Source organism: Tachyglossus aculeatus, chromosome 2 (genome assembly GCF_015852505.1).
Source record: "Tachyglossus aculeatus isolate mTacAcu1 chromosome 2, mTacAcu1.pri, whole genome shotgun sequence".
Lineage (NCBI taxonomy): Eukaryota > Metazoa > Chordata > Mammalia > Monotremata > Tachyglossidae > Tachyglossus > Tachyglossus aculeatus.
This window is the reverse complement of record NC_052067.1, coordinates 132174640-132201160: the sequence shown is the minus strand read 5'-3', so window position 1 is coordinate 132201160 and position 26521 is coordinate 132174640. Positions and strand designations below refer to the sequence as shown.

Below are 26521 nucleotides of genomic sequence, written 5' to 3'. Positions count from 1 at the left end.
AAATAAATAAATAAATAAATAAATAAATAAATAGAGAAACAAATATGTACAAACATATATACATATATACAGGTGCTGTGGGGAAGGGAAGGAGGTAAGATGGGGGGATGGAGAGGGGAATGAGGGGGAGAGGAAGGAAGGGGCTCAGTCTGGGAAGGCCTCGTGGAGGAGGTGAGCTCTCAGTAGGGCCTTGGAAGGTCTCAGTTTCCTGACCAGTGTTACCCAATACTGAATTTGCAGATCTCCTCACTGGACAAACTGCCTTTAAGCCAGCAGGACCACAGGTTAAGCCCGCCAGCAGAGAAACCAGGGAGAATGGAGCAGCAATCCCAGAGTTCTTTATTTCCATGCTGCTCTTTCCAAAAAGGAGAGAGACTAAATCAGGGCCCAGGTAATAAAAACTATTTTCACCTGACTCTGGCTCCACTATGAGCCTGCACCCTCCGCTTCTCTGCCGCTAACCTCCTCACTGTACCTCATTCTTGCCTGTCCCGCCGTCGACCCCTTGCCCACGTCCTCCCCCTGGCCTGGAATGCCCTCCCTCCGCACATCCTCCAAGCCCTACTGAGAGCTCACCTCCTCCAAGAGGCCTTCCCAGACTGAGCCCCCTTTTTCCTCTCCTCCTCCCCATAAATCAGTCAATCAATCGTATTTATTGAGCACTTACTGTGTGCAGAGCACTGTACTAAGCTCTTGGGAAGTACAAGTTGGCAACATATACAGTCCCTACCCAACAGTGGGCCCCCCACCCTACCTCCTTCCCCTCCCCACAGCACCTGTATATATATTTGTACAGATTTTTTACTCTATTTCACTTGTACATACTTACTATTCTATTTATTTTGTTAATGATGTGCCTATAGCTATAATTCTATTTGTTCTGACGGTTTTGACACCTGTCTACATGTTTTGGTTTATTGTCCGTCTCCCCCTTCTAGACTGTGAGCCCGTTGTTGGGTAGGGAACGTCTCTACATGTTATCGACTTGTACTTCCCAAGCGCTTAGTACAGTGCTCTGCACACAGTAAGCACTCAATAAATACAATTGAATGAATGAATGAGTATAAAAGCTCAGGTTGTAAACACAGACATGATTTCCTATTAAGTGTCCAATCTAACATTACGAAGTTTAATCTGGGACATTACTATTTCGTTGTGCTGGGGGACATTCCACCTGAACCTTTAATTATTTTGTCTCAAAAGAACTGGAGGTATTCAAGGGCCTCAGAAACACAAAAAATACTCCTAGTAAAAATAATATTCTTCACTCCGAAGTTTGCCCTGAAAACAACGTGCTCATAAATCCTAGGCATATTTCCTGGATATGTTCAAGAGCTTGATCCCACAGATCAAACCTCCTCTGTCTGCAAATCAAGTGCAGTTTAGGTGGGGAAAGTTTTAGTTTAGTTTTAGCCTGAAAACTTGAATTATCCCACATCAGGAATTCTCCTGGATTTATCTGGAACTCCAAACATCGCCAGTTCCTTTGGGACAAAATAATTACAGGTTCGGATCAAATGTCTCCCCAGCACAACAGAATAGTAATGCCCCAGATTAAACTGTGTAATGTTAGATTGGGTACTTAATAGGAAATCATGTCTGTGTTTACGACCTGAGCTTTTATACTCATTCATTCATTCAATTGTATTTATTGAGCGCTTACTGTGTGCAGAGCACTGGACTAAGTCTTTGGGAAGTACAAGTTGGCAACACATAGAGACGGTCCCTACCCAACAACAGGCTCACAGTCTAGAAGGGGGAGACAGACAACAAAACAAAACATGTAGACAAAATCGTCAGAACAAATAGAATTAAAGCTATATGCACATCATTATTTGTGCATATTTATTCTATTGATTTTATTTTGTTACTATGTTTTGTTTTGTTCTCTGTCTCCCCTTTCTAGACTGTGAGCCCTCTGTTGGGTAGGGACTGTCTCTAGATGTTGCCACCTTGTACTTCCCAAGCCCTTAGCACAGTGCTCTGCACACAGTAAGCGCTCAATAAATACGACTGAATTGAATTGAATTAACAAAATAAATAGTAAATATGCACAAGTAAAATAGAGTAATCAATCTGTACAAATATATATACAGGTGCTGTGGGGAGGGGAAGGAGTTGGGGGGAGATGGGGAGGAGGAGAGGCCTCCTGGAGGAGGTGAGCTCCTCGGCCATGTTCGTTCATTCAATCGCATTTATTGAGCGCTTACTGTGTGCAGAGCACTGTACTAAGCGCTTGGGAAGTCCAAGTTGGCAACATCTAGAGACGGTCCCTACCCAACAGCGGGCTCACAGTCTAGAAGGGGGAGACAGACAACGAAACGAAACACAGTAACAAAATAAAATAAATAGAATAAATATGGACAAATAAAATAAGGCCATGCCAGACCCGATTACCTGTCCCAGAGCTTAGACGAAGAAAGTGCTTCACAAATACCATTAAAAAAGGATAAAAAAAAAACCAGGTAACAGCTGGTGACCAGTCACTTACCCATCTGTGTGGAACCCCTGGCCGGGCTGGCAGCTGGCTGAGCCGAATACCTCAGGCAGGTGCTCGTCGGTGGAGAGGCGGCCTGGTGCTGGGAAAGGGGGCTCACCGTCCGGGATGCCGTGGATGGATGGGGGAGGTTCCCGACTCCAGGACCGGCCGCTCCCGGACCTCCTTTGGCCAACGGTGACCCTCCTGCCAGGTGATTTCGGGCCGGCCCGGCCCCTCCTAGGGGTACTCTGAAAATCAAGGGAGATCGCAGTTAGGCCCGCAGATTTCCCCAGAGCTCCAGCATGCCGTCTTCTTCCAGTTTCTGGGGGTGAGGCGAACGTCCCAACCTACCCAAGTGCCACCCAAAGCAATCAATCAATCATATTTATTGAGCGCTTACTATGTGCAGAGCACTAAGCGCTTGGGAAGTACAAGCTGGCAACATATAGAGACAGTCCCTACCCAACAGTGGGCTCACAGTCTAGAAAATGTGACATTTTCTCACATTCTCACCCAAATGTGAGAAGCAGCGTGGCTCAGTGGAAAAGAGCCCGGGCTTTGGGGTCAGAGGTCATGGGTTCAAATCCTGGCTCCGCCGACTGTCAGCTGTGTGACTTTGGGTAAGTCACTTCACTTCTCTGGGCCTCAGTGACCTCATCTGAAAATGGGGATTAAGACTGTGAGCCCCCCGTGGGACAACCTGATCACCTTGTAACCTCCCCAGCGCTTAGAACAGTGTTTTGCACATAGTAAGCGCTTAATAAATGCCATTATTGTTATTATTATTATTATTAACTGCCCTCATTCCTCATTATGTTGCCAACTTGTACTTCCCAAGCGCTTAGTACAGTGGTCTGCACACAGTAAGCGCTCAATAAATACGATTGATTGAATGAATGAATGAATTCCTTTCTCCCTGTTTCATGCTCTTTTCCTCCTCAGTCGGGCCAGATCATGTCTCTTCCCCATGTCAAGATCCTCATAAAATGAAATGGCACCTCTTCTTGGCAGGGGTGTATTCAAGCAGGGGTTTTAGGGGTTGCCACTCAGGGCCCTGGGCTAAGCGGGGAGGGTGGGGCTTGGGCAAACTGACCCTGAATGCCACAGCCAGCACAGCCAGATTGGTAATAATAATAATAATAATGATGATGGCATTTATTAAGTGCTTACTATGTGCAAAGCACTGTTCTAAGCACTAGGGAGGTTACCAGGTGATCAGGTTGTCCCATGGGGGGCTCACAGTCTTAATCCCCATTTTACAGATGAGGGAGCTGAGGCCCAGAGAAGTTAATTGACTTGCCCAAAGTCACACAGCTGACAATTGGAGCTGGGATTTGAACCCATCACCTCTGACTCCAGAACCTGTGCTCTTTCCACTGAGCCATGCTGCTTTTCTGGTGTGCCCTCCCTCAGGCTTGGACCGGGTTCGGTAGCCAGTTGCACTCCTCTCTGGGTGACTCTGTTTCCCTCCTGGTGACCCTGCCCATTTCCCACTTATCCTGCAGGAGCGAGGATGGAGACAGGGCAGATTGGGTAGGTAGGATGGGGTACTCATTGCTGTGGCCAGGACTGCCAGCGTCTTTCCTTCCCTGGGCTCAAGCTGGGAGGTGAGGAGGGGTGGAACCACTAGCGACCAGGCCATCATCATCATCATCATCATCAATCGTATTTATTGAGCGCTTACTATGTGCAGAGCACTGTACTAAGCGCTTGGGAAGTACAAATTGGCAATATATAGAGACAGTCCCTACCCAACAGTGGGCTCACAGTCTAAAAGGGGACAACTCAGTGAGGCCAGTATCCTGAGAGACCCTAGCCCAAGGAGGGAGATTGCGCCAGAAGCCAGTGTTGACGGAGAAAAAATGTCCATTTCCTTCCAGCCCAGGCAGCAAAAGTTGAGAAGATCCGTGAGGGGGTGGGGGGTGTTGGGAGATGCCCCATCCCTGAGGCTGCCCCTCCGGTGTGCATTGTCATGGGGGTTGAAGCGGGGTCCCCTGTCACCTCCAAAAGTGTGTTGGGAACATGGTGGCTGGCACCCTCCTGCCCCATCAGTCTCGATTCTTTTGGTTGGGATCGCAACCTGCGGACAAAATTCTAGACTGTGAGCCCGCTGTTGGGTAGGGACCATCTCTATATGTTGCCAGCACTTAGTGCGGTGCTCTGCACACAGTAAGCACTCAATAAATACGATTGAATGAATGAATGAATGACAAGATGCCTCTTAGGGGTCGTGCTGGAGGAGGGTATCTCCCCCCGGACGGTCAGGACGGCTCCTCACCTGGAGACGGGGGTCACGTAGTTTCCAGGGAAAACGCCCGAGACGCCGGAGCGCAGCGAGGTCCCCTTGAACCAACCATCCTGACACTTCTCGATGACCCGGTACATCTCTCCCTTGCGGAGTTCCAGCTCGTCATTCTTCTGGGGCTTGTAGGCGTAGAGCGCCAGGTATCTGGGGAGGAAACAGCCCGTGGTGGGCTCCGCTTAGGGAGCGGGGTCACAGCCGCCAAGGGTAGGGATTTGCACTCTTCATTCACCCCTCCCTCATCTCCACAGTACTTCAAAACATGTCCACAATTTATTAACATTAATGTCTGTCTCCCTCTCTAGGCGGTAAGGTTGTTGTGAGCAGGTAACGTGTCTACCATCTCTGTTCTACTGCATTCTTCCAAAGTGATGAATACAGTGCCCTGGACACAGTAGGGACTCAATAAACACAATTGATTGATTGATTGATTGGGGAATTGGCCATCTGTCGGTCTCTGGCTGCCTGAGGTGGGACCCCAGGCACTGTTTTTCTCCCCTTTTTAGCTCTGTAGCCACAAGGTTTCCCCTGCTCTGCTTGTACTTCCCAAGCGCTTAGTATAGTGCTCTGCACACAGTAAGCGCTCAATAAATATGATTGAATGAATGAATGACTGCTCCATCACTCAAATCTGCCCTCCTCAGATCCATCCCAAAACCCTGTCTGGAGCTGGAGTCGAAAGGACTGAACGGCTGTGGCCAATCAATCAATCAATCAATCGTATTTATTGAGCACTTACTGTGTGCAGAGCACTGTACTAAGCGCTTGGGAAGTACAAGTCGGCAACACATAGAGACAGTCCCTACCCAACAGCGGGCTCACAGTCTAGAAGTCTCTCTGGCACTCTGGCAGTCTCTCTTCTCCTGCACTGACTTTGGCTTTTCCATTTCTTCCCAGACCCCCTGGAGATCCCACCTCTCTGGGGACCAGACTAGGGGCTTCGCAGTGGTGGGAGTCCTCGTCCCACCCCTCGCCCCGTCCCCCTGAGGCCAACTCTTCTGCCAAAATGGCCAGCCCCCTGCAGTTCTGCAACACATTCCCCGCGGGCCTCGTAATTCCGACTGAGAACCCGTGGTCTTGCGGGCCTTTCTCGCTTGGTCAACCAGTGGTTAGCTTGGATTCTCATTCATTCATTCATTCATTCATTCATTCATTCGTACTTATTGAGCGGTTACTGTGTGCAGAGCACTGTACTAAGTGGTTACTTGTACTTCCCAAGCGCTTAGTACAGTGCTCTGCACACAGTAAGCACTCAATAAATACGATTGATTGATGGATTGCTTGGGAAGTACAAGTTGGCAACATATAGAGATGGTCCCTACCCAACAGTGGGCTCACAGTCTAGAAGGGGAAGACAGAGAACAAAACATATGAACAAAATAAAATAAATATAATAAATATGTACAAGTAAAATAGAGTAATAAATACGTACAACGTACAAGTAATAAATACGTACATTCCCAACCTCACTCTGGCTCAGGTGCCGAATCGGACAGGTGACGGCACCCAGCAACACCCAGCTACATAAGTCAGAGTCAGAGTTCATGGAGTCAGAGGTCATGGGTTCAAATCCCATGATTTGATTCAAATCCCTCCCTCCCAACATCCACCAAGCTAGCTCTCTTCCTCCCTTCAAGGCCCTACTGAGAGCTCACCTCCTCCAGGAGGCCTTCGCAAACTGAGCTCCCTCCTTCCTCTCCCCCTCATTCCCCTCTCCATCCCCCCCATCTTACCTCCTTCCCTTCCCCACAGCACCTGTATATATGTATATATGTTTGTACATATTTATTACTCTATTTATTTATTTATTTTACTTGTACATATCTATTCTATTTATTTTATTTTGTTAATATGTTTGGTTTTGTTCTCTGTCTCCCCCTTCTAGACTGTGAGTCCACTGTAGGGTAGGGACTGTCTCTATATGTTGCCGACTTGTACTTCCCAAGCACTTAGTACAGTGCTCTGCACCCAGTAAGCACTCAATAAATACGATTGATTGATTCAAATCCCAGCTCTGCCACTTGCCAGCTGTGTGACTTTGGGCAAGTCACTTCACATCTCCGGGCCTCAGTTACCTCATCTAGAAAATGGGGATGAAGACTGTGAGCCCCCCGTGGGACAACCTGATCACCTTGTAACCTCCCCAGCGCTTAGTAACAGTGCTTTGCACATAGTAAGTGCTTAATAAATGCCATTATTATTATTATAAGGGGAGGGGACAGGAGGCCGAGAAAGGTCAGGGGCCCAGATCAGCCACGTTCAACCAACTGAGGCCCTTCAGAGTGAGCCTGGCTTTTGGGGGGATTTCCCAGGTCCTCTGGGCCGCTTTATTAAGTCACCACGGCAGTGGTTCGAGTCACGGTCACTTCTGACTGGAAACCTGGGAAGCAACGTGGCCTAGAGAGAGAGCGTGATCCTGGGAGTCAGGGGACCTGGGTTCTAATCTCAGCTCCACCTCTTTCTTAGCTGCTAATAATAATAACAATAATGATGGCATCTGTTAAGCACTTACTATGTGCAAAGCACTGGGTAGGGACTGTCTCCATATGTTGCCAACTTGTACTTCCCAAGCGCTTAGTACAGTGCTCTGCACATAGTAAGTGCTCAATAAATACGATTGATGATTGATGATGATATGTTGCCAACTTGTACTTCCCAAGCACTTACTACAGTGCTCTGCACACAATAAGAGCTCAATAAATACGATTGATTGATTGATTGATTGTTCTAAGCGCTTGGGGGATACAAGGTGATCAGGTTGTCTCACGTGCGGCTTACAGTCTTAATCTCCATTTTACAGATGCGGTAACTGAGGCACAGAGAAGTTAAGTGACTTGCCCAAGGTCACACAGCAGCGTGGCTCAGTGGAAAGCACCCGGGCTTTGGAGTTAGAGGTCATGGGTTCAAATCCCGGCTCCGCCCATTGTCAGCTGTAGGACTTTGGGCAAGTCACTTTAACTTCTCTGTGCCTCAGTTACCTCACCTGTAAAATGGGGATTAAGGCTGTGAGCCCCCCGTGGGACAACCTGATCACCTTGTAAACTCCCCAGCGCTTAGAACAGTGCTTTGCACATAGTAAGCGCTTAATAAATGCCATTAAAAAAAAAGTGGCGGAGCCGGGATTCAAACCCATGACCTCTCACTCCCAAGCCTGTGCTCTTTCCACTGAGCCACGCTGCTTCTCTAAGTGACCCCTCGCAAGTCACTTAACTTCTCTATGCTTCAGTTGTCTCATCTGCAAAATGGAGATTTGATACCTGTTCATTCATTCATTCAATTGTATTTATTGAGCACTTACTGTGTGCAGAGCACTGTACTAAGCGCTTGGGAAGTACAAGTCGGCAGCATATGGAGACGGTCCCTACCCAACAATGGGATCACAGTCTAGAAGGGGGAGACAGACAACAAAACAAACCATGTGGACGGGTGTCAAGTCATCAGAATAAATAGAAGTAAAGCTAGATACACATCATTGACAAAATAAACAGGATAGTAAATATGTACAAGTAGAATAAATAGAGTAATAAATCTGTACAAATATGTACAAGTGCTGTGGGGAGGGGAAGGATCTCCCTCCTACTTAGACTGTGAGCCCCATGGAGGATCTGATTATTTTGTATCTTTCCTAGTGTTTAGAAAAGTGCTTGACACATACTAAGCACTTAACAAACATCACAAACATAATAATAATAATAATAATAATAATAATAATGGTATTTATTAAGCACTTACGATATGCAAAGCCCTGTTCTAAGCGCTGGGGAGGTTATAAGGTGATCAGGTTGTCCCATGGGGTGCTCACAGTTTTAATCCCCATTTTACAGATGAGGTAACTGAGGCCCAGAGAAGGGAAGTGACTTGCCCAGAGTCACACAGCTGACAATTGGAAGAGCTGGGGTTTGAACCCATGATCTTCTGGACTGTGAGCCCACTGTTGGGTAGGGACTGTCTCTATATGTTGCCAACTTGTACTTCCCAAGTGCTTAGTACAGTGCTCTGCACACAGTAAGTGCTCAATAAATACGATTGATTGATTGATTGATTGATTGATTGATTGATGACCTCTGACTCCAAAGCCCAGGCTCTTTCCACTGAGCCACACTGCTTCTCAGCCATGAAAGTGAAGTGACTTGCCCAAAGTCACACAGCTGACAAGTGGTGGAGCCGGAATTTGAACCCATGACCTCTGCCTCCAAAGCCCGGGCTCTTTCCTACTGAGCCACGCTGCTTCTCAAATTGATAATAAGCTCCAGATTTTTTTTTAATGGGATTTGGTGAGTGCTTTAATAGTATTCATGCAAGGCACTCTGCTAAGCATTGGTGTAGATACAAGCTAATCAGCTTGGACAAAGTCCATGTCCCACATCATCATCATCAATCGTATTTATTGAGCGCTTACTATGTGCAGAGCACTGTACTAAGCGCTTGAGACTCCCTGTCTTATTCCCCATTTTACAGACGAAGGAACCGAGGCACAGAGAGGTTTTTTTTTTAAATGACATTTATTAAGCGCTTACTATGTGCAAAGCACTGTTCTAAGCGCTGGGGAGGTTATAAGGCGATCAGTTTGTCCCACGGGGGGCTCACAGTCTTAATCCCCATTTTACAGATGAGGGAACTGAGGCCCAGAGAAGTGACTTGCCCAAAGTCACACAGCTGACAATGGGCGGAGCCGGGATTTGAACCCCTGACCCCTGACTCCAAAGCCCGGGCTCTTTCCACTGAGCCGCGCTGCTTCTCAGGTTATGTATATATGTTTGTACATATTTATTACTCTATTTATTGATTGATTTATTTTACTTGTACATATCTATTCTATTTATTTTATTTTGTTAGTATGTTTGGTTTTGTTCTCTGTCTCCTCTTTCTAGAATGTGAGCCCATGGTTGGGTAGGGACTGTCTCTAGATGTTGCCAACTTGGACTTCCCAAGCACTTAGTACAGTGCTCTGCACACAGTAAGCACTCAATAAATATGATTGATTGATGGATTGATTAAGTGACTTGCCCAAGGTCACGCAGCAGATAAGTGGCAGAGCAGGGATTAAAATCCAGAGGCTTCTTAGTCTCGGGTCCGCGCTCTATCCATTAGGCCACTCTGCTTTCTTGTCTCGCCTGCTTGGGCAGGAGGGACAAGAAAACCTAGCTGTTTTAGTTGGAAAACTGTTTGGGACTTTTCTCAGCTCTGGGATCCTACTCAGCTCAAATGCCTCTCTATCCAGCTGATGTTTTAATTGCTCCCTCGTCTTGAAGGGAGCAATTTTCTTTCCTTTCCCCTCCCTTTCCTTTTGGGACAAACCCACCTTGGCAATCCTTCTTCCCCACACTGGAAACAGAGGGGGCCTGCCAGGCTCAGTGGGAATGGGGAGGGAGGAGGGCAGGTGAAAGTCCCCATCCACGCTGGGGAAGCAGCGTGGCTCAGTGGAAAGATCAATCAATCAATCAATCGTATTTATTGAGCACTTACTGTGTGCAGAGCACTGTACTAAGCACTTGGGAAGTACAAGTTGGCAACACATAGAGACGGTCCCTACCCAACAGCGGGCTCACAGTCTAGAAGAGCCCAGGTGAAAGCCCCCTTCCATGCTGGGGAAGCAGCGTGGCTCAGTGGAAAGATCAATCAATCAATCGTAGTTATTGAGTGCTTACTGTGTGCAGAGCACTGTACTAAGCGCTTGGGAAGTACAAGTTGGCAACACATAGAGATGGTCCCTACCCAACAGCGGGCTCACAGTCTAGAAGAGCCCAGGTGAAAGCCCCCATCCACACTGGGGAAGCAGCGTGGCTCAGTGGAAAGATCAATCAATCAATCAATCAATCAATCGTAGTTATTGAGCACTTACTGTGTGAAGAGCACTGTACTAAGCGCTTGGGAAGGACAAGTTGGCAACACATAGAGACGGTCCCTACCCAACTGTGGGCTCACAGTATAGAAGAGCCCGGAATTTAGAGTCAGAAGTCATGGGTTCAAACACCAGCTCCGCCAACTGTCAGCTGTGTGGCTTTGGATAAGTCACTTCACTTCTCTGGGCCTCAGTGACCTCATCTGTAAAAGGGGATTAAATCTGTGAGCCCCCCGTGGGACAACCTGATCACCTTGTAACCTCCCCAGCGCTTAGGACAGTGCTTTGCACATAGTAAGCGCTTAATAAATGACATTATTATTATCCAACTCTTAGCTGGACCCAAATGTTCAAATCCGCCGCCCCCTCCCTGGCTGCCAAACGAAATCTAAGAGAGTCACGCTCATTTCAGCGTGCCGCCTTCCCCCCTGGGTGGCTTGGCAGTGGTGTTGGGAAGCAAGTGCCATTTACCCAACAATAATAATAATAATTAATAATAATAATGATAATAAACAACTGGTATTTTTTAAGCACTTACTATGTGCCAAGCACTGTTCTAAGAGCTGGGGTAGATACAGGGTAATCAGGTTGTCCCAAGTGGGGCTCACACTTTTAATCCCCATTTTACAGATGAGGTAACTGAGGCACAGAGAAGTAAGTGACTTGTCTCAGGTCACACAGCAGACGGGTGGTGGAGCCGGGATCGGAACCCATGTCCTCTGACTCCCAAGCCCGCGCCAGCGGCTCTCCGGATGGAGTCCCTCCGGGAGGGAGGAGGCGGAGGTGGGACTTCGAACCCACTCCATGGCAGGCACAAAGTCTTTATGTTTGTTTGTTTCATTCACTCATTCATTCATTCATTCATTCATTCATTCAATCGTATTTATTGAGCGCTTACTGTGTGCAAGAGCACCGTACTAAGCGCTTGGGAAGTACAAGTTGGCAACATATAGAGACGGTCCCTACCCAACAGCGGGCTCACAGTCTAGAAGAGCCCAGGTGAAAGCCCCCTTCCATGCTGGGGAAGCAGCGTGGCTCAGTGGAAAGATCAATCAATCAATCAATCGTAGTTATTGAGTGCTTACTGTGTGCAGAGCACTGTACTAAGCGCTTGGGAAGTACAAGTTGGCAACACATAGAGACGGTCCCTACCCAACAGCGGGCTCACAGTCTAGAAGAGCCCAGGTGAAAGCCCCCATCCACACTGGGGAAGCAGCGTGGCTCAGTGGAAAGATCAATCAATCAATCAATCAATCAATCAATCATAGTTATTGAGCACTTACTGTGTGAAGAGCACTGTACTAAGCACTTGGGAAGGACAAGTTGGCAACACATAGAGATGGTCCCTACCCAACAGTGGGCTCACAGTCCAGAAGAGCCCGGACTTTGGAGTCAGAGGTCATGGGTTCAAACCCCAGCTCCGCCCATTGTCAGCTGTGTGGCTTTGGATAAGTCACTTCACTTTTCTGGGCCTCAGTTACCTCATCTGTAAAATGGGGATTAAATCTGTGAGCCCCCCGTGGGACAACCTGATCATCTTGTAACCTCCCCAGAGCTTAGGACAGTGCTTTGCACATAGTAAGTGCGTAACAAATACCATCATTATTATCCAAGTCTTAGCTGGACCCAAATGTTCAAATCTTCAGCCCGTTCCCTGGCTGCCAAACGAAACCCAAGAGAGTCATGCTCATTTCAGCGTGCCGCCTTTCCCCCCGGGTGGCTTGGCAGTGGTGTTGAGAAGCAAGTGCCATTTACCCAACAATAATAATAATTATTAATTAATAATAATAATAATTATTAATTAATTATAATAATGATAATAAACAACTGGTATTTTTTAAGCACTTACTATGTGCCAAGCACTGTTCTAAGAGCTGGGGTAGATACAGGGTAATCAGGTTGTCCCAAGTGGGGCTCACACTTTTAATCCCCATTTTACAGATGAGGTAACTGAGGCACAGAGAAGTAAGTGACTTGTCTCAGGTCACACAGCAGACGGGTGGTGGAGCCGGGATCGGAACCCATGTCCTCTGACTCCCAAGCCCGCGCCAGCGGCTCTCCGGATGGAGTCCCTCCGGGAGGGAGGAGGCGGAGGTGGGACTTCGAACCCACTCCATGGCAGGCACAAAGTCTTTATGTTTGTTTGTTTCATTCACTCATTCATTCATTCATTCATTCATTCAATCGTATTTATTGAGCGCTTACTGTGTGCAAGAGCACTGTACTAAGCGCTTGGGAAGTACAAGTTGGCAACATATAGAGACGGTCCCTACCCAACAGCAGGCTCACAGTCTAGAAGGGGGAGACAACAAAACAAAACATATTAACAAAATAAAATAAATATAATAAATATGTAATAGAGTAATAAATATGTACAAACATATATACGTATATACAGGTGCTGTGGGGAGGGGAAGGAGGTAAGGCGGGGGGATAGGGAGGGGGAGAAGGGGGAGAGGAAGGAGGGGGCTCAGTCTGGGAAGGCCTACTGTTTGTTTTGTTTGGTATTTGTTAAGCGCTTACTATGTGCAAAGCACTGTTTTAAGCGCTGGGGGGATACAAGGTGATCAGATTATCCCACGTGGGGCTCGCAATCTTAATCCCCATTTTCCAGATGAGGTAACTGAGGCACAGAGAAGTTAAGTGACTTGCCCAAAGTCACACAGCCGACAGCGCTTAGAACAGTGCTTTGCACATAGTAAGCGCTTAATAAATGACATTATTATAAAAGTGGCAGAGTCGGGATCAGAACCCATGTCCTCTGACTCCCAAGCCCAAGCCAGCGGTTCTCCGGATGGAGTCCCTCCGGGAGGGAGGAGGCGGAGGTGGGACTTCGAACCCACTCCATGGCAGGCACAAAGTCTTTACGTTTGTTTGTTTGGTATTTGTTAAGTGCTTACTATGTGCAAAGCACTGTTTTAAGCGCTGGGGGGATACAAGGTGATCAGATTATCCCACGTGGGGTTCACAATCTTAATCCCCATTTTCCAGATGAGGTAACTGAGGCACAGAGAAGTTAAGTGACTTGCCCAAAGTCACACAGCCGACAGCGCTTAGAACAGTGTTTTGCACATAGTAAGCGCTTAATAAATGACATTATTATCAAAGTGGCGGAGCCGGGATTAGAACCCATGACCACTGATCCCCAAGCCTGCGCTCTTTCCACTGAGCCAAGCTGCTTCCCATTTATGTGAAAACCTTATCCCATCTGTGGTCATGGCCAGCAAACAGAATCCCAACTTCGGTGTTTCAGCCGGAGATTAAATCCTACCCGAGTGTGCCGGTTTCTAACCCTGTGCCCAAGGAGTTCCTAGGTTGCTGAGGCGGGAGAGCAGATTCCAGGCGTTTTTCCGTGCTTGGCTCCCGTAATAATAATAATAATAATAATAATAATAATAATAATAATAATAATAATAATAATTTTAAGCGCTTACTATGTGCAAAGCACCATTTTAAGTGCTGGGGGGATACAAGGTGATCAGGTTGTCCCACATGGGGCTCACAGTCTTAATCCCCATTTTCCAGATGAGTGAATTGAGGCCCAGAGAAGTTAAGCGACTTGCCCAAAGTCACACAGCTGACAAGTGGCAGAGCCGGGATTTGAACCTCTGACCTCTGACGCCAAAGCCCGAGCTCTTTCCACTGAGCCACGCTGCTTTTCATAGACAGTGCAGGGAACGTATCTACAACTCTGCTATATTAGACTCTCCCAAGTGCTTAATATGGTGCTTTGCTCCCAGTAAACGCTCAACTCATTGATGGATTGAAGGCTTGGATGCATAGGCTGAGTCCATCGTTGGGGAGGGATTGTCTATATTTGTTGTCAAAGTGTACTTTCCAATTCATTCATTCATTCAATCATATTTATTGAGCGCTTACTGGGTGCAGAGCACTGTACTAAGCGCTTGGGAAGTGCAAGTTGGCAACCTATAGAGACGGTCCCTACCCTACAACGGGCTCACAGTCTCACAGCCCAGCTTGGGCCTAGCTTTGTTCTTCCACCCTGAGGGGAGAATGCCCACCACTGGCATGGCCTTTGAGGACCTTAATAATGATAATAGTAATAATAATTAATAATAATGATGGTACTTGTTAATCACTTACTATGTGCCATTCATTCAGTCATATTTTTTGAGGGCTCACTGTGTGCAGTGCACTGTACTGTGCGCTTGGAAAGTACAATTCAATCAATCAATCAATCGTATTTATTGAGCGCTTACTGTGTGCAGAGCACTGTACTAAGCGCTTGGGAAGTCCAAGTTGGCAACATATTGAGATGGTCCCTACCCAACAGTGGGCTCACAGTCTAGAAGGGGAGTGCCAAGTGCCAAGCACTGTTCTAAACACCGGGGTAGATCAGTGGGCTACCTTCTAGACTGTGAGCCCACTGTTGGGTAGGGACCGTCTCTATATGTTGCCAGCTTGTACTTCCCAAGCGTTTAGTACAGTGCTCTGCACACAGTAAGCGCTCAAGAAATACGATTGAATGAATGAATGAATGAATGAATCAGGTTAATCAGGTTGGACACAGTCCCTGTCCCACATGGGGCTCACGGTTATAATAATAATAATAATGGCATTTATTAAGCGCTTACTATGTGCCAAGCACTGTTCTAAGCTCTGAGCACTGTTCTAAGGTAACTGAGGCACAGAGAAGTTGAGTGATTTGCCCAAGGTCAACCAGCAGACAAACGGTGGGGCCGGGATTAGAACCCATGACCTTCTGACTCCAAGGCCTTAAGAAGGCAACAAGTAGCCTTCTTACTCTGCACATAGTAAGCGCTCAATAAATACGATTGATGATGAAGTAGCTCCAACTTCTCCATCTGGGTGAGTCACCCAGAGAAGTGGAATTCCCATTGTCCTCTTAATTCTGTTCTTATCTCTGCTCCTCCATCTCTGCCTCTTATCTCCGCTTACTCATTTCCGTTTTTATCTCTTCCAGTTCATCTCTCCTGTTATCTCTGCCTGTTCATCTCTCCTGTTATCTCTGCCTGCTCATCTCTGCCTCTTAGCTGTGCCCCTCATCTCTTCTTATCTCTGCCTTCTCCAGAGAAGCAGCATGGCTCAGTGGAAAAGAGCCCGGTCTTTGGAGTCAGAGGTCATGGGTTCAAACCCTGGCTCCACCAATTGTCAGCTGTGTGACTTTGGGCAAGTCGCTTAACTTCTCTGGGCCTCAGTTACCTCATCTGTAAAATGGGGATTAAGACTGTGAGCCCCACGTGGGACACCTGATCACCTTGTAACCACCCCAGCGCTTAGAACAGTGCTTTGCACATAGTAAGCGCTTAGTAAATGCCATCATTATTATTATTACTCATTTCTGTTCTTATCGCTGCCCTTTCATCTCTGCTCATATCACTCTTCCTTATCTCTGCTCTTATCGCTGCCCTTTCATCTCTGCTCATATCACCCTTCCTTATCTCTACTCTTATCTCTGCCCCACCTCTACTTTCATCTCTGTCCCATCTCTGGGTTTGTCCAATTAATTAATTTGGCACTTGTTAAGCATTTATGATGTGCCAAACACCGTTCTAAGTGCTGGAGTAGATACAAGTTAATCAGGTTGGATACAGTCCCTGTTCCACATGGGGCTCAAGCTAAGTAAGAAGGAGTAGCAATTAATCTCCATTTTATTGATAATAATAATAATAATAATAATAATAATGGCATTTATTAAGCGCTTACTATGTGCAAAGCACTGTTCTAAGCGCTGGGGGGATACAAGGTAATCAGGTTGTCCCACGGGGGGCTCAGAGGCTTCATCCCCATTTTACAGATGAGGGAACTGAGGCCCAGAGAAGCGAAGTTTCTTGCACAAAGTCACACAGCTGACAATTGGTGGAGCTGGGATTTGAACCCATGACCTCTGACTCCAAAGCCCAGGCTCTTTCCACTGAGCCACGCTGCTTCTCCTCGCTCTGATAAGGTTACTGAGGCACCAAGAAGCTAAATGACTCGCCCAAAGTCTCACCGCAGACATGTGGGAGACCTGGGATTAGAACCCAGGTCCTCTGAATCCCAGCCCATTATTTTTTTAATGGTATTTGTTAAGTGTTTATTATGTAACAGGTACTGTACTAAGTGCCGGGGTAGATATGAGTTAATCAAGTTGGACACAGTCCCTGTCCCACATGGGGCTCACAGACTTAATCTCCATTTTACAGATGAGGTAACTGAGGCCCAGAGAAGTTAAGTGACTTTCCCAAGGTCCCACAGCAGACAAGTGGTGGAGCCAAGATTAGAACCCAGGTCCTTCTGACTCTCAGGCCCCTGTTTTATAATAATAATGATGGCATTTGTTAAGCGCTTAGTAGGCCTTGATGTTTCTCATCTGCTTCTTATCTCTGCTGTTAACATTCATTCATTCATTCAATCGTATTTATTGAGCACTTACTATGTGCAGGGCACTGCACTAAGTGCTTGGGAAGTACACGTTGGCAATATATTCATTCATTCAATCGTATTTGTGGAGCACTTACTGTGTTCAGAGCACTGTACTAAGCGCTTGGGAAGTACACGTTGGCAACATATAGAGATGGTCCCTACCCAACAGTGGGCTCACAGTCTAGAAGGGGGAGACAGAGAACAAAACAAAACATATTAACAAAATAAAATAAATAGAATAAACATGTACAAATAAAATAGAGTAATAAATCCGTACAAACATATATACATATATACAGGTGCTGTGGGGAAGGGAAGGAGAGGGATGGGGAGGAGGGGGAAAAGAAGGAGGGGGCTCAGTCTGGGAAAGCCTCCTTGTATCTCACCTTGTATCCCCCCCAGCGCTTAGAACAGTGCTTGGCACATAGTAAGCGCTTAACAAATACCATCATTATTATTATCTCTGCCTGCTTTCATTCATTCAATCGTATTTATTGAGTGCTTACTGTGTGCAGAGCACTGTTCTAAGCGCTTGGGAAGTACAAGTCGGCAACATATAGAGACGGTCCCTACCCATCAACGGGCTCATCTCTGCCCTTACATCTCTGCCCCTCTAGTTTTTTCACTCACCTAGAGTGTACCTCTGACAAGCGCTCAAGTGCTTAGTACAGTGCTCTGCACACAGTAAGCGCTCAATAAATATGATTGATGATGACTTGCCTGGCATTAGAGCATCAGGAAGCCCCTGGGACTGATAAGACTGTGAGCCCACTGTTGGGTAGGGACTGTCTCTATATGTTGCCAACTTGTACTTCCCAAGCGCTTAGTACCGTGCTCTGCACACAGTAAGCGCTCAATAAATATGATTGATTGATTGATTGATTGATGATGGGATGGAAGGACCTCCTTGACCTCCATCATCTGGATTCTGACTTGGGACATTCCGGGCCCTCAGCCCTGGCGAGCGGGGAGCATGAATACTATATGTTGCCAACTTGTACTTCCCAAGCGCTTAGTACAGTGCTCTGCACACAGTAAGCGCTCAATAAATACGAGTGATGATGATGATGAATACCCCCAGTCTCAAACCGCTTCTTCCTGGGCAGCTGGGGTATTCATTAAATCATTCAATAGTATTTACTGATTTACTCCCCCTCCTCCCCCTCTCCATGCCCCTCCGCCTTACCTCCTTCCCCTCCCCACAGCACCTGTATATATGTATATATGTTTGTAGGTATTTATTACTCTATTTATTAATTTATTTTACTTGTACATATTTATTCTATTTATTTTATTTTGTTAATATGTTTTGTTTTGTTCTCCGTCTCTCCCTTCTAGACTGTGAGCCCACTGTTGGGTAGGGACTGTCTCTACATGTTGCCAACTTGTACTTCCCAAGCACTTAGTGCAGTGCTCTGCACACAGTAAGCGCTCAATAAATACGATTGAATGAATGAATGAAATACTGAGCACTTACTGTGTGCAGAGCACTGGACTAAGCGTTTGATAGGATTGGGTATTTCTGTGATGGCCTGCGGGACGTTTGGAACAAGGCTCTGGAATTGCCGCTAGTCCAGGGAGGTGTCAGCGAACGAAGCTCAGCTGTGCAGAAGGGCGGAGAAGCAGAGTGGTCTAGTGGATAGAGAATAGGCTTGGGAGCCAGAAGGATCTGGGTTCTAATCCTCGCTCTGCCAAGTGTCTGCTGTGTGACCTTGGAGAAGTCACTTCACTTCTCTGTGCCTTAGTTACCTCATTTATAAAACGGCGAGTCTGATTTGGGGCAGGATATGTGTCCAACCCAATTTGTTGGTATTCCTCCCCCCCTCCCAGTACTCGACTTATAGTAATTGCTTAACAAATAATAATAATAATAATAATAATAATGGCATTTATTAAATGCTTACTATGTGCAAAGCACTGTTCTAAGCGCTGAGCACTGTAAATACCACAACTATTTACCTCAACTGTAAAATGGGTAAATCCCATTCATTCATTCAATCATATTTATTGAGCGCTTACTGTGTGCAGAGCACTGTACTAAGCGCCTGGGAAGTACAGGTCAGCAACATACAGAGACGGTCCCTACCCAACAATGGGCTCACAGTCGAGAAGGGAGAGACAGACAACAAAACAAAACATGTAGAGAGGTGTCAAAATCGTCAGAATAAATAGAATTACAGCTAGTTCCAAGGCTCTAAACTAATAAATATTCATTCAATCGAATTTATTGAGCGCTTACTGTGTGCAGAGCACTGTACTAAGCGCTTGGGAAGTACAAGTCGGCAACATACAGAGACGGTCCCTACCCAACAATGGGCTCGCAGTCTAGAAAGGGGAGACAGATGACAAAACAAAACATGTGGACAGGTGTAAAAATCGTCAGAATAAATAGAATTACAGCTAGTTCCAAGGCTCTAAACATTCAATCCATATGGGATAAAGGAACTGCATCCAAACTGATTATCTTGTATCTACCCAGCACTTAGTACAATGAGAAGTACTTCTCATACTTAGTATGAGAAGCAGCGTGGCTCAGTGGAAAGAGCCCGGGCTTTGGAGTCAGAGGTCATGGGTTCAAATCCCGGCTCCGCCAATTGTCAGCTGTGTGACTTTGGGCAAGTCACTTAACTTCTCTGGGCCCCAGTTCCTTCATCTGGAAAATGGGGATGAAGACTGTGAGCCCCCCATGGGACAACCTGATCACCTTGCAACCTCCCCAGCACTTACAACAGTGCGTTGCACATAGTAAGCCCTTAATAAATGTCATTATAATAATAATAATTACAATGTGTGTCTCATAGTAAGAGCTTAACAAGTCCCATAAAAAAAAAGTTTCAAGTTTGGTTTCTGGGAGTCCATTGCTTGGGGAATTAGGTGGGGAATCAATCAATCAATCAATCATATTTATTGAGCGCTTACTACGTGCAGAGCACTGTACTAAGTGCTTGGGAAGTACAAGTTGGCAACATATAGAGACAGTCCCTACCCAACAGTGGGCTCACAGTCTAGAATCAAGCTGACTTCACCTTGACAGATCTCTCTCCTCTTCTCTTCGGAAATACAGACTTTTTTTTTCCTTTGGAGATGCTTCGGAGGGGAAACAGAAAGCAGATGGAGAGAGGCTGGATGGTCCCTCCTCCCTGCCCAAACCCTCTTCTTCTCCGTTGCCCAGGACTCACATAGCTAGAGGATGACTAATGACGGGGTGAGCCACTTGCCCGCTCCAGAGGAATATGTCATTTCCTGTCTGTTTTTCCTTTCAGAAGGCCTCCGGAAAAAAAAGGAGACGCACCAGATGGACCACACTTTAGGAATGATTTATTCCACGAGGACCGGCCCAGCGTCTCTGCCAAACAAATGTCCCGAGGGATGGATTCTGTGTCTCCGGGGCCTGGGTCCATTCTACCTGCTGCACTTTGGAGACCCCGGGGTCTTTGTCCTCCTGGGCCCTGGAAAAACTGTATCTTCCTCATCCCGACACATCTGAGTTATGTGTTGCCAACTTGTACTTCCCAAGCGCTTAGTACAGTGCTCTGCACACAGTAAGCGCTCAATAAATACGATTGATGATGATGATGATCTGAGTCCCCAGTGATGCTTAGTGGATCAAGCCCGGGTCTGGAAATCAGAAGGACTTGAATTCTAGCCCCGGCTCTGCCGTAAGTCTGCTGGGAGAGCTTGGGCAAGTCATTTCACTTCGCTGGGCCTCAGTTACCTCATCTGGAAAATGGGGGTTAAGAGTGTGAGCCTCCTGTGGGACAGAGACTGTGTCCAAGCTGATTAACTTGTATCTACCCCAGTGCTCACTTGTTTTGTTTTGTTGACAGTCTCCCCCTTCTATTCATTTATTCATTCAATTGTATTTATTGAGCGCTTAATGTGTGCAGAGCCTGAGCCCGTTGTTGGGTAGGGACCGTCTCTATCTGTTGCCGAATTGTACTTCCCAAGCGCTTAGTACAATGTTCTGCACACAGTAAGTGCTCAATAAATACAATTGAATGAATGCACACAGTAAGTGCTCAATAAATACGATTGAATGAACAGTACTTGGCACATAATAAGTGCTTAATAAGTACCATAATTATTATTAATATTATTATTATTAAATCCTAGGACATAATGGGTAGAGCACAGGCCAGGGGATCAGAAGGCTGTGGGTTCAGGCTCTCCCACATTCATTCATTCATTCATTCAATCATATTTATTGAGCACTTACTGTGTGCAGAGCACTGTGCTAAGCGCTTGGGAAGTACAAGTTGGCAACATATAGAGACGGTCCCTACCCAACAGCGGGCTCACAGTCTGGAAGGGGGAGACAGACAACAAAACAAAACATATTAACAAAATATAAAATAACCTTGGACGGCCTTGGACAAGTCACTTCACTTCTCCGTGTTTCACTTACCTCATCTGTAAAATGGGGATGAAGACTGTGAGCCCCACAGGGCACAGGGACCATGTCCAACTCAATTTGCCCGTATCTACCCCAGCACTTAATAGAGTGCCTGGTACATAGAAAGCGCTTCAAAAATTCCATTATTATTATTATCACTTGGCCATGAACTTCTCCAGGCCTCTCTTATACACGGAAGCATCCAAGCAATCCTGGGACTCTTGGAGGAACTGTATGATGACTGCCCAACTTGTACTTCCCAAGCACTTAGTCCAGTGCTCTGCACACAGTAAGCGCTCAATAAATGTGATTGAATGAATGAATGAGTTGCCTGTATGATGATTGCCCTCCTTGTCTCCTTGGCTCCCTAACCATATGCTTAGGGACAAACCTTACATCCCTAACCATCCTTCCACTAATCCTTTAGGAACAACATGGAGCTTCATGGTGTAGTGGCTGGAGCACAGACCTGGGATTCAGAAGGTCATGGGTTCTAATCCCGGCTTTGCCACTTGTCTGCTGGGTGGCCTTGGGCAAGTCACTTCACTTCTCTGGGCCTCAGTTACCTCATCTGAAAAATGGGGATTGAGAATGTGAGACCCACGCGGGACAGGGACCGTATCCAATCAATCAATCGTATTTATTGAGCGCTTACTGGGTGCAGAGCACTGTACTAAGCGCTTGGGAAGTACAAGTTGGCAACATATAGAGACAGTCCCTACCCAACAGTGGGCTCACAGTCTAAAAGACTCCAATCCAATTCAATTTTCTTGTAACTAACCCAGCGCTTAGTGCTGTGCCTGGCACATAGCAACCACTTCAAAAACTCCATTATTATTATCATTATTATTACTATTACTTGGCCACTAATTTCTCCAGGCTTCTCTTAAAAATGGAAGCAGTGAGGCCTACTAGATAGAGCACGGGACTGGGGGTCAGAAGGACCTGAGTTCTCATCCTGGTGGAGTCACCTGTCTACTGTGTGACCTTGGAAAAGTCACTTCACCCCTCTGGGCCTCAGTTCCCACATGTGTAAAATGGGGATTGAGACTGTGAGCCCCACATGGGGCAGGGACTGTGCCTAATCTGAGCGTCTAGACTGTGAGCCCACTGTTGGGTAGGGACCGTCTCTATATGTTGCCAACTTGTACTTCCCAAGCACTTAGTACAGTGCTCTGCACCCAGTAAGCGCTCAGTAAATGCCAACTTGTACTTCCCAGGCGCTTAGTACAGTGCTCTGCACACAGTAAGCGCTCAATAAATACAATTGAATGAATGAATGAATGTATATATATTTGTACGTATTTATTACTCTATTTTATTTGTACATATTTATTCTATTTATTTTATTTTGTTAATATGTTTTGTTTTGCTGTCCGTCTCCCCCTTCTAGACTGTGAGCCCGCTGTTGGGTAGGGACCGTCTCTAGACGTTGCCAACTTGGACTTCCCAAGTGCTTAGTACAGTGCTCTGCACGCAGTAAGCGCTCAATAAATACAATTGAATGAATGAATGAATGTATATATGTTTGTACGTATTTATTACTCTATTTATTTGTTTTATTTGTACATATTTATTCTATTTATTTTATTTGGTTAATATATTTTGTTTTGCTGTCCGTCTCCCCCTTCTAGACTGTGAGCCCGCTGTTGGGTAGGGACCGTCTCTAGATGTTGCCAACTTGTACTTCCCAAGCGCTTAGTACAGTGCTCTGCACACAGTAAGCGCTCAATAAATATAATTGAATGAATGAATGATTGAATGAACACGATTAAATGAATGAATTAGCTTATATCTACCCCAGCACTTAGTGCGTGCCTGGAACATAGTAAGCACTTAACAAATACCATTAAAAAAAGACACCTACTGAGATTTTGGGCTTCTATCACTTCATGGAAGGCCAACTTCCATTTGCTTCCCTTCACACTGGGTGAAGACTTATTTCCCTTTGTTTGGACGTGGGCAATCTCGAGCGGCAACAGGGCTCCGGATTCTGGTTCTGTGAACCTTTACTAGTCTGTGAGCTCATCGTGGGCAGGAATGTGTCTGCTTGTTATTATACTGTACTCTCCCAAGCTCTTAGTACAGTGCACTGCATACAGTAAGCGCTCAATAAATACGATTGAACGAATAAATGAATGAATAACAATTCCAGGTTTGCCTTCCCCAGCATCCCATGCACCATTCTCCAATCAGGCCCCTTATCCACCAGCATTTCACCAGTTGGAAAGTCCTTCTCCCATCCTGCACCTCTAAAAAAATTGCAATTTAAAGTAGCAGATGTTTACGGGACTGTTCTCGGTAACGAATGTTCTTTCGAATATATCTTTATGTTGAGAGACATAATCATCATCATCAATCGTATTTATTGAGCGCTTACTATGTGCAGAGCACTGTACTAAGCGCTTGGGAAGTACAAATTGGCAACATGTAGAGACAGTCCCTACCCAACAGTGGGCTCACAGTCTAAAAGGGGGAGACAGAGAACAAAACCAAACATGCTAACAAAATAAAATAAATAGAATAGATATGTACAAATAAAATAAATAAATAAATAGAGTAAAAAAAATATGTACAAACATATATACATATATACAGGTGCTGTGGGGAAGGGAAGGAGGTAAGATGGAACTTACAATCTACAGAGGGAGACATACATTAAAGAAGCAGCGTGGCTCAGTGGAAAGAGCCTGGGCTTTGGAGTCAGAGGTCATGGATTCGAATCCCGACTCCGTCACATGTCTGCTGTGTGGCCTTGGGCAAGTCACTTAACTTCTCTGAGCCTCAGTTACCTCATCTGTAAAATGGGGATTAAGACTGTGAGCCCCACATGGGACAACTTGATCACCTTGTATCCCCCCAGTGCTTACAACAGTGCTCTGCACATAGTAAGCACTTAACAAATGCCATTATTATTATTATTATTATTAATAATAATAATAATAATAATAATAATAATAAAATAAATTACAGATAGGGGAAAGACAGGAGGCAGGGAGCATGGCTCAATGGAAAGAGCACGGGTTTTGGAGTCAGAGGTCAGGGGTTCAAATCCTAGCTCCACCAACTGTCAGCTGTGTGACTTTGGGCAAGTCACTTCACTTCTCTGTGCCTCGGCTACCTCATCTGTAAAATGGGGATGAAGACTGTGAGCCCCCCGTGGGACAACCTGATCACCTTGTAACCTCCCCAGCGCTTAGAACACTGATTTGCACCTAATAAGCACTTAATAAATGCTATCATTATTATTAAAAGAAAGACGGGCTCATCTTTTGTTGCTGCCATTTCCTTGTCCCCGGAGACTGGGGCATGGTGAGATGGAGGGAAGAATTCTCGGAGTGCTAGAGCCTCCGGGTCCCACCCTTCTAAATATCCAACCCATCCCAACCCACGCCAGGAAAGGTGGCAAAGAGGCCGCTTACATATTGAGGGGCAGCGGGGTCTTTGGAGAGGAGGTCGGTCCCTGGTCTCCGGCGATCCCAGACGTCCTAGTGTTGGTCAGAGTCCCGGAGCCCGCTGAAGAGGAATCCTGAAATTATAGAACAGGTGCGGAAGGGGATTCACAAAAGCCAAAATAAGGCAACTCATTCTTCAGAGAACAGCCTCAGATGCCAGCGAGCTTCTCCCCAAACAAAATGGACTTCCCAGATTTCCCACCATGGGTGTCCAGTCTGGTAAATATAATAATAATAATAATAGTTACGGTATTTCATTCATTCATTCATTCAATCGTATTTATTGAGTGCTTACTGCGTGCAGAGCACTGGACTAGACAAGCGGAAACCGATCACTTAATACTTCAGTCATCTTTGAAAGGAGAGCTAGAAGCAAGCCAGCAGCAACTTGAAGTCTATAAAGTAAGGTTTTCGCGGGGGAGCTGAAGAGATATATAACTTGTACTTCCCAAGCGCTTAGTACAGTGCTCTGCACAAGTAAGTGATCAATAAATACGATTGATTGATTGATAGATATATGTATATATGTTTGTATGTATTTATTACTCTATTTTATTTGTACATATTTATTCTATTTATTTTATTTTGTTAATATGTTTTGTTTTGTTCTCTGTCTCCCCCTTCTAGACTGTGAGTCCACTGTTGGGTAGGGACCGTCTCTATATGTTGCCGACTTGTACTTCCCAAGCGCTTAGTACAGTGCTCTGCACACAGTAAGCACTCAATAAATACGATTGATTGATTGACTAAGCACTTGGGAAGTACAAGTCGGCAACATATAGAGATGGTCCCTACCCAAGAACGGGCTCACAGTCTAGAAGGGGGAGACAGACAACAAAACAAAACATGCAGACAGGTGTCAAAATAATCAGAACAGGTGTCAAAATAATCAGAACAAATAGAATTAAAGTTATATTCATTCAATCATATTTATTGAGTGCTTAGTGTGTGCAGAGCACTGTACTAAGCACTTGGGAAGTACAAGTCGGCAACATATAGAGACGGTCCCTACCCAAGAATGGGCTCACAGTCTAGAAGGGGGAGACAGACAACAAAACAAAACATGGAGACAGGTGTCAAAATCGTCAGAACAAATAGAATTTAAGCTATATTCATTCAATCATATTTATTGAGCACTTACTATATGCACAACACTGTACTAAGTGCTTGGGAAGTACATGCTGGCAACATATAGAGACGGCCCCTACCCTACAACGGGTTCACAGTCTAGAAGGGAGAGACAGACAACAAAACAAAACATGCAGACAGGTGTCAAAATCATCAGAACAAATAGAATTATAGCTCTATGCACATCATTAACAAAATAAATAGAATAGTAAATATGTACAAGTAAAATAAATATAGTAATAAATCTGTACAAGTATATATGCAGGTGCTGTGGGGAAGGGATGGAAGTAGGGCGAAGGGGAAGGGGAGGAGGAGAGGAAAAAGGGGGCTCAGTATTAGTAAAGCTACTATATGCCAAGCACTGTTCTAGGCTCTGGGGAGATACAAATTAATCAGGTCAGACACAGTTTCTGTCCCAATGTGGGGCTCACACTCCTACCCCCATTTTCCAGATGAGGGAACCGAGGTACAGGGAAGTGAAGTGACTGGCTCAAGGTCACACAGAAGACATGTGGCAGAGTCGGGATTAGAACCC

General features: G+C 45.8%; 1 protein-coding gene across 1 annotated transcript in view; it reads right to left on the bottom strand.

The window, feature by feature from the left end:
• Positions 1 to 26521, bottom strand: part of SH3RF3 (SH3 domain containing ring finger 3) — a 397785-nt gene that overhangs the window by 70985 nt on the left and 300279 nt on the right. The window contains exons 11-13 of the mRNA XM_038742700.1: positions 24826 to 24932; positions 4758 to 4928; positions 2492 to 2727 (exon numbers count right to left, since the gene is read on the bottom strand). Of these exons, the coding sequence (XP_038598628.1) occupies positions 2492 to 2727; positions 4758 to 4928; positions 24826 to 24932 (514 nt within the window). The remainder of the gene's footprint in view (positions 1 to 2491; positions 2728 to 4757; positions 4929 to 24825; positions 24933 to 26521) is intronic.